At 38.8% G+C, this 16080-nt stretch overlaps 1 protein-coding gene and 1 long non-coding RNA gene across 3 annotated transcripts in view; one reads left to right on the top strand and one right to left on the bottom strand.

Annotated features, from left to right (window-relative positions):
• The first annotated feature begins 3289 nt into the window (after positions 1 to 3289).
• ATAD2 (ATPase family AAA domain containing 2) overlaps positions 3290 to 16080 on the top strand; it is a 69805-nt gene continuing 57014 nt past the window's right edge. The window contains exons 1-2 of one of the 2 annotated variants that reach the window (XM_040494358.1): positions 3290 to 3583; positions 14101 to 14249. In XM_040494358.1, coding sequence (XP_040350292.1) covers positions 3416 to 3583; positions 14101 to 14249 — 317 coding nt within the window. In that variant the 5' untranslated portion in view covers positions 3290 to 3415. Of the gene's footprint in view, positions 3584 to 6769; positions 6893 to 14100; positions 14250 to 16080 lie in introns of those variants that run through there. The other variant, XM_040494359.1, reaches the window with a different exon arrangement.
• Positions 14678 to 15290, bottom strand: LOC121042939 (uncharacterized). Its single transcript, XR_005796549.1, has 2 exons — positions 15099 to 15290; positions 14678 to 14863 (listed from the first exon to the last, which is right to left on the bottom strand). It is a non-coding gene; the product is annotated as an uncharacterized LOC121042939 (long non-coding RNA).

Genomic DNA, 16080 nt, shown 5'->3' with positions numbered 1-16080 from the left:
ACAGAGAAAAACCTTTAGCTGTCTCTATCTCTTGGTGTTCTAAATTTCTATGCCTTATTTTATTATAAATCTTTTAAATGTTTATTTTTGAGAGAGAGCAGGGGAGGGGCAGAGAAAGAGGGAAACAGAATCTCAAGCAGGCTTTGCACTGTCAGCACAGAGAGCCCAATGAGAGGCCCAAACTCACAAACTGTGAGATCATGTCCTGAGTTGAAATCAAGAGTCAGACACTTAATGGACTGACCCACCCAAGTGCCCCTTTACTTATTTTAAAAGAACTAAAATGACTGCTAGAATTTCTGTGGAGGTCAATCTGATGATATCTAACACAATCACAAATGCATATATGCCTCTTGGGTGGAAGTTCTTTTTATAAATTTTTATTGAGGTATAACACGCATAAAGAAAAGTGCACATAAGGATAGACTATGCTACTCTAAATATTCTTTTCTCTTCCATTTACATTGGGTAAACAATCACTTTAAAACGTTTTTTCTATTATAAAAGTGACACATATTTACTGCAAAATCAGAAAAATTGAGAAAAGTGCAAACTATACAACAACCATAGTATTACCATCCAGAAATTAACCATTAACATTTTGTTATAGTTTATTCTGGTTTTTATTCCAATGCGAACACACACACACACACACACACACACACACACACACACACACATTTTAAGATTTTATTTTTAAGTAATCTCCATACCCAACATGGGGCCCGAAGGTCAAGAGTTGCATGTTCCAGGTGGCTCAGTCGGTTGAGCATCTGGCTTCGGCTCAGGTCATGATCTCGTGGTTTGTGAGTTCGAGCCTTGAGTCAGGCTCTGTGCTGACAGCGCAATCTGGAGCCTGTTTCGGATTCTGTGTCTCCCTCTCTCTCTGTTCCTCCCCCGCCCATGCTCTGTCTCTTTCTCTCTCTCAAAAATAAATAAACATTAAAAAATTAAAAAAAAAATAAAGAGTTGCACGTTCCGACTGAACCAGCCAGGCACCCCCACCCCCCACGCACATACTTTCTTAAAGATGGAACCGTATGATGCTTCTTTGTAGTTTCTTAGCAAGCTATAATGCACTGTGCCCAACTTTTTATAGAATTAAATTAACAGAGTTACATAATTTTAATGACTGCGTAGCATCCTTTTTTTTTTTTTTTTTTTTTTAGTGTTTACTTATTTTTCAGACAGATAGAGACAGCACAAGCAGGAGACGGGCAGAGAGAGAGGGAGAGAGAGAATCCCAAGCAGGCTCCTTGCTGTCAGCACAGTGCCCTATGTGGGGTTCCATCTCATGAACTGTGAGATCATGACCTGAACCAAAACCACGAGTCAGCCAGAGGCTTAACCAACTGAGCCACCCACATGCCCCTGTATAGCATCCTTAAGTGAGGCTTCACTGAAGGACCTTTCCGGTTTCAGTTTTTCGACCTTACAAATAATGCTGTGGTAAACATAATGCATATGTGTGAAAACTTTTTCAAAGGCCAAATTTTAAGTACAGAACATAGATAATATATAATAACTTGTCTATCTTAAGCGTGCATCAAAAGGAATTCCCGACATTCCCTCCAAATTTGCTTCTCCATCCCAGTTAAGTGCAGCGTCCTCTTTCCATTAGGTCAAGCAAAAAATAAAAACAGTCATCCTTGATGCCTCGCTTTCTCTCACACCTAAATCCAATTAATCAGCAAGTTCACTTGTCTCTTGACTTCAAATACACCCAGAATTCAACTACTAATTACCTCCACTGCTCTAACACTGGTCTGACCATCATCTCTTGCCTGAACAACTGCAGTGGCCTCCTAAGGAGGGCTGCCCAATATAGCAAATAAAAATACAGGACACCCGTTGAAATCGGAAGTTCAGATAAACATTTTTTTTTTTTTTTTAGTTTAAATAAACCCAAAGATTGCATTTCCCATGTAGCAGCCAGAGGGATTCTTTGAAGAAGTCAGAAAAGGTCACCCCTCTATTCAAAATGCTGTCATGTCTTTACGTGTCACTTGTAATAAAAAGGAGAAAATCTTAAAGCTGAGGCCCACAGCCCTTCAGGATCTACTCATAAAGGCTCTTTCTTCTTTGGTGTCTAACTCCCTCTCCTTTCCCTTCTCCTTTTCTTTAGGTCTTTGCTTACATTTATCCATGACACCCTCCTTAATCATCCTGTTTAAAATTGTACGCTTCCCTCTCCCCTTGCCCTTCCCTACTTTATATTTATTTTCAACACTTATAATAACAAACATTTACTTAGTTTCTTGTCTTTTTCCTTCCACCAGAATTTAAGTTCCACGAGGGCATTTTTGTTCTTTTTATTCACTGCTGCATCCCCGGTGTTTAGAATACTGCCTGGCACAAAATAGATTGTCAATAAATATTTAATAAGTGTCGAATTAAGGAAACGTAGTTATCCAAATCAATAAAGCTTTTTTCAGTTTCACCAGAACTCCTCTCTCACATTCTGATCATTCAGCATGTTATGTATTTCAAAGTAGTCAAGTAACTGCTGTATCTTACAGAAGCCATTTTCTGTAATTGTTTAATGGTAGCAAACATTTATTGAGCTCTTCCTATGTGCAAACACGGTTCTAAAGTAGAATATCTTAAATCCACAGGTATTATTATTCTTATTACTATTATTACTATTACAATTAATTTACAGATGAGAAAATTAAGACCCACAAAGGAATAATTTACTCAAGAGCGTATAGCTGGAATGCGGCAGCACTGGGTAGAGAATCTGCGGCCTCAACTATAGCACTCTGCAGGCTAGCTTTTAGGTCCCTTTCTGTTTTCTTTTGCTAGGTAAATTGTTTTGGTTAAGCTATCTGTAAAAAGCTCTTAAGGATCAAAGTCAAAACCTGTTTAAGCCAAGGGCTTTATCCCGCTCCAGTCAAGGACTCAGCATTTTGCATTTGAATCCTGCGTGGCGGGAAGCTGAAGGCAGGTGACCGGCGGGACTGGGAGGAGCCGCCAGACCCCTGCCAGCCAATCATAACCGGAGGAGCCTCCCTACCCCCCTCCCTCGACATCCACGCGCCAAAATTCCAAACGGGTCTTCGTGCCGCTACCGGCCGTCTCCCTCCGCTGAGTTCAGGGAGCCGGCACTATATAAAAAAAGAAGTCAGCATTCTCCCGCCACCATCCGCTCATGTCCAGGTCACTGTCGGTGCAGGTCCTCCTCAACTTCGGCCCGAAGTCTTTCGCCCAGCGGATCGGCGGAAAGTTTCGAGTCCGCCGTTTTAGTGAAGGGGCGTGGGCGGGACAGGAGGCGGAGGGATTCCGGGTGCGCGCGCTGCGGCCGCTGGCGCGGAGCTTGTGGCGCCAGAATTCGTAGCGCGGAAGAGCCTGTGCGGCTGCCGGGCCGACTGGACCCCGTCTCCCGCCGCGAACGCCCTCCGAGGAGAGAGGGAAGATGGTGGTCCTCCGCAGCAGCCTAGAGCTGCACAGCCACTCCGCCTCCTCGGCCACCGACCCCTTGGACCTGTCCAACGAGTTCCTCAGCCTGGAGCAGATCGGCCGGAGGCGGCTCCGCTCGGCCCGCGCCGCTGAGCAGTCCGCCGTCACCGCTACCGCGGCGGGCGTGAGTAGCGGCCGGGGCGGGCCCCTGAGGCCGGGCCTGCGGGACTGCCCGCGGCCGGTTGTCCGGGTGGGGCTTGGGGGTGGGCGGCGCGGTCTGGGTGACAGTTGGTGGGGGGTGGGGGGGTAGGAGGAATGTTGCGGAGGACAAGTAAAATGGAAGCCTTTCTAAGATCGGAGCCCCGGTGGGTGTGGGTCGGGGCAAGAGATTGGGCTGTGTGGAAGAGGGCTGAGCAGTTCGACATTAGCTCATTTCGCGAACGAGGAAACCGAAGCCCTCTGGAAGCTTGATTTGTCGGGCTGCCCCCACCCCCATCTCACCCATCTCCCTAACCTATCGCCCAGGCGCCTGCCCTAGGTTCACATCTGTGGAGGGCAGCACGCGTTTACGGACGCCCTGCTGGATGCATAATAGATGTTTTAGGGGCCACAGGAGTAGAAGGATGGTCATTCAGGTTCCCTGACCTTCATTTGCGATCCAGAGAGGTTCGGTAATAGCACAGCGAATAACACCAGGTTGCATAATGTGGAGGGACGGAGACCAACATTTCACGTACACCTTCTTCACTTAAGCCTCGTAACAGCTCCATGAAAATGGGTAGTTATGCTTATCTATCCTACAGACGAAAAAATGGACTTTAGAAGGTAGCCAGTAAGTGGTAGATCTAAAATTGGAACTTGGACCCTCTGCCTCCAAAACCTTTCTTTCCCTTTCTGTTATATCATGCTGCAGTTATAAACGATGTCTATAGGGGAAGTTTCCAAGGGGGCGGAGCAATAAAGTCTTCTTGAAAGAATTGCTTCTCCTTCGAGATCTGAAGTACGATAGGATTTTCGATGTGTAGATTTAAGGCCAGGAGAGAGGGTCCCTCCACCCCCCTACAGCAACCTCTGGAGGAGGCGCAGGTGGAGGAGACAGCGTTAACAAAAGGGTGGAGAAGTTGAGGAAGCAACACTAGAAAACTTAAGGCAGCAGGAAGTAGTCTAGTTCTGTTTGAGGGAGGGTAGACATAGGGCCGAGAAAAATAGCACCAGAGAGAGGATTAGGAACTGGAAAGTCAGAGGCCAAGGGGGAGAGAGTGACAAAACATAGTTAAGGGAGTGATCACGGTATGAAATTGGTTATCCGTATCTTTTGTAGGCACCCTGTACTGGTTGTTCCTCTACTGAGGGGAGTGAAAAAGTCTGTTTAATCTCTGAAGTTGTGATTCTGAATTGAAAAAAAAATTTTTTTTTTCCTGACTTTCAGGATCTGTTTCTCAATCACAGACAGAGCTTGAGATCTGAGGAGGCCAGACACTTCTGCGCTGAACTTGGGTCACTTGACTTATTAACCTGTGTTCAGAAAATCTAATTATTTCAATAAATACTTACTGAATATTTATTGTCTTCTGAAAGTGCTAGATCCTGTGATTGTAATGATGTATTGAACATAAGTAATACAGGTGCTTAAGACAACTGTTAGTTTTGAATCTCAGCTTAGTAATAATCAGGTTTATAAACTTGTTAAGAGGTGATACTCACCACATGGGTAGTGAGGACTAAATGTGATCATGCATGTAAGGAGATTACTTGAACACTTGGCAGATAGTTAGGACTCAGTCACTGTCAGCAATTAAGACCACGGTCCATTTTAATGCTCACTCCATCTTTCCAGTTCTTCAGGCCAAAAACCTGAGACTCCTGACTCCTCATTTCAAATTGGTAAATTCTGTTGGCTCTACTTTCAAAATACAATCAGAATCCGACCACTTCTCAGCTCTTCCATTGTCACCATAATAGCCCCAAGCCATTATCTCTTCCCTGGGTTGTTAAAATAGATTCTTGACTGGCCGCCTGGTTTTCCACCCTAGTTAGTATATAATGATCCTCTTCCACAACCATCAGTTCTCAATATAGCTTCCAGAGTCATCTTTGTAAAAGTCAGAAGCAGTTGATCACTTCTATGCTCAAAAATCTCTAAAAGTTTTACAAGTTTGGGTGCCCCTTTCTCTTTATGATGACGTCTTCTCCCATTTTCCTTTTTGCAAAACCTAATAATGTATTCCAGTTACACTGCTCTACCTGCTCCTTTAATACCAGGGCTTTTATACTTTCTCTACCGTCTGTTGGGCGTACTCTTCCCCTGAATATCTGCATGACCCATTGCTTTACCTTTTACATTTTTTTTAATGAAAAGAATCTCAGAAATTATAGTACTTAATGTGTTCCAAGAATTTCACAACTGTTAGCTCAATCCTCTTATGAGGTTGATATGATAATCTTTGTTTTTCAGATGAGAGAACTGAGGCAGAGAGACTAAAATAACTTGCTCAAATTCACCTTTATGATAAGCGATGGCACTCCAGGTTCTACACAGGAGAACCTGTCTCTTTCACGTCTTTGCTGAAATTTCACCTTTTCAATGATGCTTACTCTAACCACCTTATTAAAATTACAAGCCACTCTTGGGGTACTTGGCTGGCTCTGTCAGTGGAACATACAACTCTTGATCTCAGGGTCTTGCTTTCAAGCTCCACATTGGGCATGGAGCCTACTTAAAAACACACACACAAAATAATAAAATTACAGATCACTCTCATCTCTCTCTTTACTCTGCTTTATGTTTCCTTATCACTTTCTGACACATTCTATTAATTTTCTACTTTTAAAACATTTTGTGTCTTGCAAAATCAGAATGTAACTCTGTACAGTTCAGGGTTTTGACCTTTTGTTCAGCATTGTTTTCCCAGGACCTAGAATAGAACCTAGAGTGTATTAGATACATAATAAATATTTATTGTTGACTGTCCTTGCTTTGAAGGAACCTAGTCTAGCAGAGGACACCTAACACATCAGTGTACAGAGACTATATGCCATAATTGCCATATCAGTGGTATGTGGTGGTTGAGCAGTTAGCACTCAGATGGATTTGGTAGAATGAAAAGGACTTTTTTCCCCAGGCCAGGATTTCTAGTAGGGATTATGCCTTTTTGAGACATAGTATTCCTGTCTTCTATAAATTCTCCATAGACCAAATTATATTCTGAGGGTTACTTAGCATGGGATTGGCTCAAAAAAAAAAAAAAAAAAAAAGGGTAGTCCTAAGGGTTAATGTATTCATCCTCACAAAGCCCACCAATACCAAAAATGAAACATACCTTTGTGATTGGAATATTTTCTAATTTGGGGGCTTACATTCAATATATTTGGTTCTATTACAGGTTGCTTTTGACATCAGTTGTGCATTTCAGAAACTTAACTTCTTGATCACTCTGAGTATTTAGGTATTCTTGTCTTTTCAGCCACATTTATTGACAGATCATTTCTTAGGGTAAGTTACTTTTAAAGATGATTAAATTTATTCATATTAATTTGTTAACTTGTATTTTCATCTCATCTCAGAAGCTGACCTTATTTTCAGTTTCTGAAGATACTTAATAGTCACCTATTTAAAACCACATTCTATATTCACATTTTGAATATTATCTCACTCACCTGGGGTTTTTTTCTCCTGACTTGTATGTGTTCTCTGAAGTTTTGTTTAAATTTTTTTTTCTTTTTTTAAGCTTTTATTTTCATCGTATTTGGATCACAAGATCTAGCATTTTCACCCATTCAGATGTCCTTTTTGTGGTTTCGTTTTCCTCCAGAGTCAGACTAGCCATTGCCTATTTCTGTGCTTTCACAGTTCCGAGGCTCTTTGATTCACTAAATTTAGGGTTGTTTCTTGCTAATAGTAGGGGATAGTATCTCATAGATAGTAGCAGGTAGATGATTATACATTACTTTTAGCTTGTGTTTACATTTTTGTTCTATATGTTAGGTAAAATAAAACGTGCTGTGGTATGTAGAAGGTACTTTTAAAGTCTGTTTATTTAAAAGTTTGAAAAGTACTGCAAATGACACTGATGTACAACATGTGGAAGAGTTTTTAAAACTTGAAGTACAACACAACACAGAAAAATGGAAAGTGTACAGCTTAGTGAAGTATCACAAAGCATGAATAGGGATATTTTGACATGTTGCAATGAATGTTGCACCCTGAAGTTGAATGACATGGCTGCTCTGAATTCAAGAGAGTATACTTGTTTTGAAGCAACAGTAGGTAGTCCATTTTTGTTGGTTCTATTAAAGACTGGCCCTTGATTTTATGCTTAGAAGTTGCAACTTTTGGAACAGGAATCTGATAAAATAGTGTTTAAGATGGATTATAATTGGGGTGCCTAGGTAGCTCAGTGGTTAAGCATCTGACCCTTGATTTCAACTCAAGTCATGATCGCACAGCTTGTGAGTTCAAGTCTTGCACGGTCAGTGTGGAGCCTACCTGGGATTCTCTTTCTCCTCTCTCTGTCCCTCCCCTGCTCATGGTCTGTCTCAAAATATATAAATAAACTTTAAAAAAAAAGATGGATTATAGTCAACAAATCTGGAGTTTGGAAGACCAGTTAAAATATTATAATATTAATAGCTACCAGTTACATATAGCACTTGCTACGTGCCAGACGTGGTACGTAATATACACACATACATTTGCCTTATCAAGTAACTATTATTATCCTCGTTGCAGATATGGAAACCAAGGCACAAAGACCTTATATAACTTGGACAAGATTGTACAGCTCTAAGTGACATGCCAACAATCAATCCTAGACAGTCTATCTTTAAGAGTTTGGGCTCTTGGGGCGCCTGGGTGGCTCAGTTGGTTAAGCATCTGACTCTTGATCTCAGCTCAGGTCTTGATCTCAGAGTCATGTGTTCAAGGCCTGCACTGGGCTCTCTGCTGGGCGTGAAGCCTACTTAAAAGAGTTTGGGCTCCTAATTGGTACACTATTAACAGAATAAACCAAAGCAGAGAAAACTAGAGGCTAAGTTAAAGTGATACTAGAAGGAACAGAGAGAAAAATGCCAAATTATACTGCAAGAAATCTGAGAGTTATTCGGATAGAGAGGGAAGGCAGTGTTTCCAGCGAAAGAGGTGTGCAGTAGACCCTTGGGAGTATGCTAGAGTTTGGGGAGAAGTTAGAACTATATATCTTTGGTAGTCAACCTGTATAGAAGTGATAGTTAAATTCTTGAATTTAAATTCTTGAAGCTGAATAGAAGACATAGCAAAACACAAATATATTTAAGAAGATCTGCAGTAATGGCTATATTTTAAGGATGAGAAGGGAATGAATTATGGTGTTTTGTTTTTTTTTTTTTTTAAGTATCATGTGAACCAAAGGATCAAAGCACTTAAAGAAGGGAGTGATCAACTCCATAGAAGTCAGTGGAGTAGAGCGGAGTCCATTGGATTTAGCTATTGGGAGATAGTTTTAGGTCTATTTTAAGAGCTGAAGAGGTAGAAATCAAATTGCTGGAGCTTGTGGAATAGATTCATGTTGAAGACAGGACCCCACACACCTTTATTTAAAGATGAAGCTAAGGAGAGAGGTGCCTGGGTGGCGCAGTTCGTTGAGTGTCCAACTTTTCCCTGGGTCATGATCTCACGGTTCTTGGGTTTAAGTCCCACATTGGGTTCTGTGCTGATGGTGCACAGAGCCTGCTTTGGGTTCTCTGTCTCCCACTCTCGGTGCCCATTTCCTGCTAGTGTGCACACATACATTCTCTCTCCCTCTCCCTCTCCCTCTCCCTCTCCCTCTCCCCCCCACCTCTCCCCCTCTCTCCCTCCTTCCCTCTTTCTCTCAAAAATAAACATTAAAAAAAAGATGAAGCTTAGGAGGGATATCACTGCTATACTAGGTATAACATGTATACCATTGTGTATTAGAATATGCTGATCAAGCTTTCAAGGGGTCCTATGTCTAGATGAATACATTTTACGTCAGTATTTTAACTGTGATTTTAAAAATCCTGTTTACACTTCAGTGGTTGGATTGAGACTTGAATTGACTCAACCAACTGACCCACATACATATTTTTTGTTAGGAATTTAAAGGTTGGATGAGCTTGGTCTTTTGTGGGAAAACATACTAGAATATTTCTATTACGCAGTTGTATCTACTTTAGGGAAAAGCTTTTGTTCTGTTGTTGCTTCTTCCCTGAACTAACTTACTGATTCTGCAAGAGTATAAGAGACTGAAAAATCTTAACAAAATATTTTTTTCCTCTTAAAACTCCACTTTTTTTTTCAATGTTTATTTATTTTTGGGACAGAGAGAGACAGAGCATGAACGGGGGAGGGGCAGAGAGAGAGGGAGACACAGAATCGGAAACAGGCTCCAGGCTCCGAGCCATCAGCCCAGAACCCGACGCGGGGCTCGAACTCACGGACCGCGAGATCATGACCTGGCTGAAGTCGGACGCTTAACCGACTGCGCCACCCAGGCGCCCCTAAAACTCCACTTTAAAGAACTATCAGTGCTCTCATTATTTAAGTAGATTGAAAAAAAAATAAATGAGGACACTACATCTCCAGGTTTAGTTTTCAGATTCAGCACGTTTTCTCTTGGCTTTTTACTTATTAGAAAATTTTTTTCTAGTAATACATGTAAAAATGTAAAAAATAGAAAGTGAAAGTACTCATTTCTATCATCAAATGTTAATGCACAGTTGGCATTTAACTTACCCCTTGAGAATTATTTTGATAAGCTATATTAAACTGTGACTTTGGTTTAATAACTGTGCTAGTTTCCTTAGGAAATCAGATGTTTATAAGATAATCCATCTGGAAGTATTTATAACATGAAAAATTGCAGATAATTTAAATATAATTCATTAAGCAGTTTATTAAATTGATTCAGGTAATGGCTGGAATACTAGTCATTCATTTTAGAAGATTTTTAGAATAGTATTTCAGGGCATGGGAAATGTGTTACTAGAAAAAAGTTACAAAACATAAATAATAGTCCAATTTAAATATCGTGTGAATATGTTTGCATAGGAAAAGAATAGTTAATACACCAGAAGGTTGACATTTATCCTGGGTAGCTGGAATTAAGGGTGATGTTTTCATCTTTGTGCATTTCTTCATTTTCCAATTATAATGAGCATGTATTGCTTTTATGTTTATATTGCTTTTGTAAGAAACATTTTTGAAAACTGATATTTTAAAACTCCCCATTATGTACCTCTATGTAGGTGATTCCCCAAGAATCTGTTTTGTTTTGTTTTTTTCTCCAAACAGTTAAGGAAAGCTTTTCTTGATGCCTAGCACTTGTTTAGGGAGCATGAACGAAGCTACTCACTATGCAAATCAAAGATTGACTTATACCACTTACAAAATTAAGTCTTCCAAGTTTTTCAGGGAATCTTTTTTCCCAGTAGTTAGCACCTCCCTCTCTTTTTCCTATGGAAACAGACCTTTTTTATTATCTTCAGGAGTATGATGATACTACTTGCTTTTTTTATTGTAATAAAACATTGATAACATATTTACTATTTTGACCATTTTTAAGTGTACAGTTTTGTAGCCTTAAAGTACATTTTGTTCTGCAACCATCATCACCATCCATTTCTAGAATCTTTTATCTTCTAAAACTGAGACTCTGTACCCATTAAACAGTAACTCCCCATTCTTCCCTCCTCCCAGCACCTACGAACTACCATTCTTTTCTGTCCCTATGAATTTGACTACCCTACGAGCCTCACATAAGAGGAAACATACAATATTTGTCCTTTTGTGATCTTACTTAGCCTAATGTCTTCAGGTTCATCCACATTATAGCAGTGTATTGAAACTTACTTCCTTTTTAAAGGCTGGATGATATTCTACTGTAAGTACCACAGTTTTTTAATCCATTCATCATTGAACACTTGGATTGCATCTACTTTTGGCTATTGTAAATAATGCTGCTGTGAATATGAGAATACAAATGGCTGCTTTCACTTCTTTTGAGTAAATACCCAGAAGCAGGATTGCTAGATCATATGGTAATTCTGTGTTTAATTTTTTGAGGAATTGCCATATCATTTTCCACAGTGGCTGTACCATTTTGCATCCCTACCACCAATGTACAGGGGTTCCAATTTCTCCACATACTTACCAATACTTATTTTCTCTTTTTTATAATAGCCATCCTAGCAAGTGTGAAGTGACATCTCATTTGTAGGTTGGCTTTGTGTTTCTCTGTGACTAGTTTGGTATCTTTTTGTGTTTATTGGCCGTTTGTATATATTCTTTAGAGAAATATCTATTCAAGTCTTCTTCCCATTTCTTTTATTGTTTTTTGTCGTTAAAATATAGGAGTTCTTTATATATTATGGATATCAATCCTTTGTCAGTTAATTGGATTTGTAAATACATTCCCCTGTTCCATGGATTTCCATTCACTCTGTGGATAGTATCCTTGGCACAAAAGTTTGTAATTTTGATTAATTCCAGATCTTTTTCTTTAGTTATCTGTTCTTTCAGTGTCATATCTAAGAAATCATTGTCAAATCCAATGTTATGAAAGTTTTTGCCCATGTTTTATTCTAAGAGTTTCTCTGTATTCTCTTGTACTTTTAAAGGTTTCCCTTAAAATGGTTTTGCTATCTAAGGTTTCTCCCATCCTGATTGGTTTATGTAGTTAGGAAGGGGATCATTTCTGTCATCCTGTAGTGCTGACATTAAAAAAATAAAACTGCTACATCGGTCTTTTTATCCACTGGAATCTAAAAATCGTAGTTATTTAATATTTGTCTTGGACGTTAAAAAATACATAAACACATTCTTTAACAGCCAGAAATTTTATCTTAATTCTTTTTTTTCCTCTCTTTTAATTCGTATTCTTAATTCACTTAACCCACAGTATTTTATCTTGATATACTTTTGTACTTAAAAGTAATTTAAGTGTCCTTTTGTACTTGTAAAAATTCGAAGTGTTTTACACTTTTTTGTGATCACAAGGCTATAAGAAAAATAATCTATTAATATTCAATTGATTCAAACAGCAAAAACATACCTATTTTGATTAAAAATGATTAAACATAGAAAGTAAGATTTCATTAGGATTTCATGTGGTTGAAGTCCCCCCACCCATATATCTGTGGAAGAATCTTACTGCTGAAGATCATGTTTGTCATTAGTTTCATTGTTTTTATAAATGCAAGCACTGAGAAATGAAAAACATTGTTCATATAAGTAAGTAGACAGTAATGAAAGGAGTTTAGCAGTGCCACTTTCTGGCTTGTATGCCGAAAAACACTAGCCCAGAAATTTTTTTCATGGTCTCTTAGCTTGATTAGGTCTCCTTTCAGTTTTGTTGAAAGCAGAAAATTAGAAACTACCTTACCTAACAAAGGATTTGTTGCCTTGCTTTGTCATTCACTTTCTTAACACCTGCACTAGTGTTTTTCTTTGGCTTTAGGAAGGTTTTTAAGGCCTTGAGGCAGTCCACAATGGTAAGATGGAGAATGAGTGAGAGACATGACTTTCTTTTGTAAAATGAGAGAAAGGTAAATGGAAGAGGATGCCTTCACGCAAATCAGTTTTGTTGTTTTTTTTTTAGTACATATGGAAGTTGAGAATCTGGAAATAGATTCCCATAAAATTTTTCTTAGAAAGTCTTGTTATACTATACCCATCTAAGATGTAGCTGTTCATTTTAAAAATAATACACCTACTTAAAAGTGTAAGGTATTCCTTTTTCAACCATCCTTACATGTAGGTACACTGATAAAAGTGGTATCAAACCATTCATATCACTTAATGTTTTATGAAGTAGCCGTCTAATTCTTAACACAAATCCTTGTGGTTTACATATCCTTATTTTACTTGTGAACCAGTGCTCAAAGCAAAATTAAATGATAAAATGTCTTGATAAAACAAAATGAAATGACTGGGTAAAGCCAGCCTAAGGGGTTGGGGGTACACTAATGTTTCAGGTTTTTAAAAATACTGCCTGTTTTTCTAGAATTACCAATCTTCAGAGTAGTATGGCATGTAATTAGAGACTTGTTAGGTACTTTGGCCTTTTATTTTTATGTGAAAGTAGCCTTTATATGATTTCAGAGAGATATGTATGAACTTTTGAATACTTCCTGACAAGCTCTGTAGCTCATAAAGCAGCCCACTAAGAGAAACTCTAGTCTATTGAGCAATAATAAAGTTACGTAGAGCACTATGGTTTTTATAACAGATTAACATACATAAACAATTTTTTAATTCAAGTGTTGCATCATCTGGGTGAAACTATGAAAGAGATGGTAATAACTCCTTTTGTCATCCAAGCCCAAATTACAGTTCTGATGGTCCAGTTATCTTAAAGTTGCTGCCAGTGGTTGCATGACAGGCAATGGTTTGTGTGTGGGTCTTTCTTATTTCTGTAGCCTAAAAGGAGCATTTGTTATAAACTATATACTTTATTCCCTGGAGTACTTGCTATGAAATAGAGCCACAAACCATCAATAAAATTTATATTAGCTATTTCATAGATATTGCTGGTATTTGTTTATCATGAAATGATTGTTTAGATACTATTGTAGTTTCTTGGGGAGATGCAGAATGATTCTGCACAAAAAGCAGTTGTTAAAAACTTGTAATCAAAGAAAACTCTTAGGAGTTTAACTAGAGAGTTTGAAGAAAAACTTAGATGGCTTTCTTAATTTTTCTTAAAGGATGGGTCTTCAGTTAAGGAAGTTGAAACCTACCACCGGACGCGTGCCTTAAGGTCTTTGAGAAAAAATGCACAGAATTCTTCAGATTCTAGTTTTGATAAGAATATGGAAATAACAGAGAAACGTGCTAATGGAAGGCATTTTACAAGGTAATACAAGATGGTTGAATTCCAATTCAAAATAGTTTTAAAGTAACTTAGGATTTGCATTTAACTTTTAAGTGTATTCTTGACCAGTCATCAAGATGAAATGAAATTACCACAAATGAATATCATTGAATTAAAATTTTAATATGTACCAGGTTTGTTTTTATTTTCTTGTTCACAGAGAGTCTTTGTGATATGTGTGAGTGCAGCTGACAAAGTTGCTTGAGACTATTTGAGTGTATTTGTGACTTTTTCATTTTAACTTGTTTATGATATGTGGTTTTGTTCATAATTATACAAAGCCTTTATTCAAAATAGGAATTATATTTGTTTGCTTGCTATCAAGCAAATCAGTTCTGAGTTATTTATGAATTTGTGTTAGTATGCTTCTAGAGCAGTCACATAGGAGACAGAACATGATTTTTTTTTTCTTTACTTGTCTAAGGGGACTAGATGCTTTATACATACTTAAATTTCATTTCTCAAGAACCCTGAGATAGGTGGCATGAATTCCATTTTAATACTCAAGGAATTAGTTTTAGTGAATTTAGATAGGTGATTCAGGGAACTTGGATTTGTTTGGTTAGGGGCAGATTTAAATTTAATTAGCTAAAAACCTTTACTTTGGGGCGCCTGGGTGGCGCAGTCGGTTAAGTGTCCGACTTCAGCCGGGTCACGATCTCGCGGTCCAGGAGTTCGAGCCCCGCGTCAGGCTCTGGGCTGATGGCTCAGAGCCTGGAGCCTGTTTCCGATTCTGTGTCTCCCTCTGTCTCTGCCCCTCCCCCGTTCATGCTCTGTCTCTCTCTCTGTCCCAAAAATAAATAAACGTTGAAAAAAAAAATCTTTAAAAACCTTTACTTTTCCTCCCACTTTGGTGGGCCTAACATAAATGAGCAGGAAAGTACTAATTAGAATACATTTCTTTTGATGAAATAATTGTTTTATATATTCTCATAAATTTCTCATAATGACTTATAGGACTAGAACCCTCCTCTTAAGTTTATTTTGATTATTTTATGTAGCAGATTTTCCCGATAAATGACATCATGCCCTTTTAAATTTGTTTTTGTTGGGGCGCCTGGGTGGCGCAGTCGGTTGAGCGTCCGACTTCAGCCAGGTCACGATCTCGCGGTCCGTGAGTTCGAGCCCCGTGTCAGGCTCTGGGCTGATGGCTCGAAGTCTGGAGCCTGTTTCCGATTCTGTGTCTCCCTCTCTCTCTGCCCCTCCCCCGTTCGTGCTCTGTCTCTCTCTGTCCCAAAAATAAATAAACGTTGAAAAAAAATTTTTTTAATTTGTTTTTGTTACTATTTTTTTGCTACTGTTGTTTAAATAGTCTTTCATTACACATTTTAAAATATGCATCCATTTTTTCATCCATTATTTATGGCGTGTTTACTACTGTATTTCATGGGATCCAAGATAGCAGCAATTTAAACACTCATTATTTCATGAGACAGTAAAAGAGAAAAAAAACACCGAAAGTTAAACTATGACATTCCATCAATTTTAAGACACATCCCTAATTTCAGAGATGCTAAAGTGGGGGGAGAAATGTACAACTTACAGGATTGAAATACAATTTAAACTACCCCAGTATTTCTGAAACTTCAAGTCTTCTTGGGGTGTGGGGAGTGGCCCATGGATTCTGTGTGAGAATTTTAAAATTTTTTCATGATCTGAAGTAACAGTTGACATTCTGGATCATCTAAATTGCTACCTTGCAGAGAATAGTCATAAAATTTCAGGCCCTACATTTGTGTTTACAACTAGTTGGCAGTAACTAGTACTGCTTGAATTATCTCAGGCTCATGAGATAAAAACTGAGTCTGACCTT

This window comes from Herpailurus yagouaroundi, unplaced genomic scaffold (assembly GCF_014898765.1).
Source record: "Herpailurus yagouaroundi ecotype Mexico unplaced genomic scaffold, PumYag 186, whole genome shotgun sequence".
Lineage (NCBI taxonomy): Eukaryota > Metazoa > Chordata > Mammalia > Carnivora > Felidae > Herpailurus > Herpailurus yagouaroundi.
This window is presented reverse-complemented; position numbering and strand designations above follow the sequence as displayed.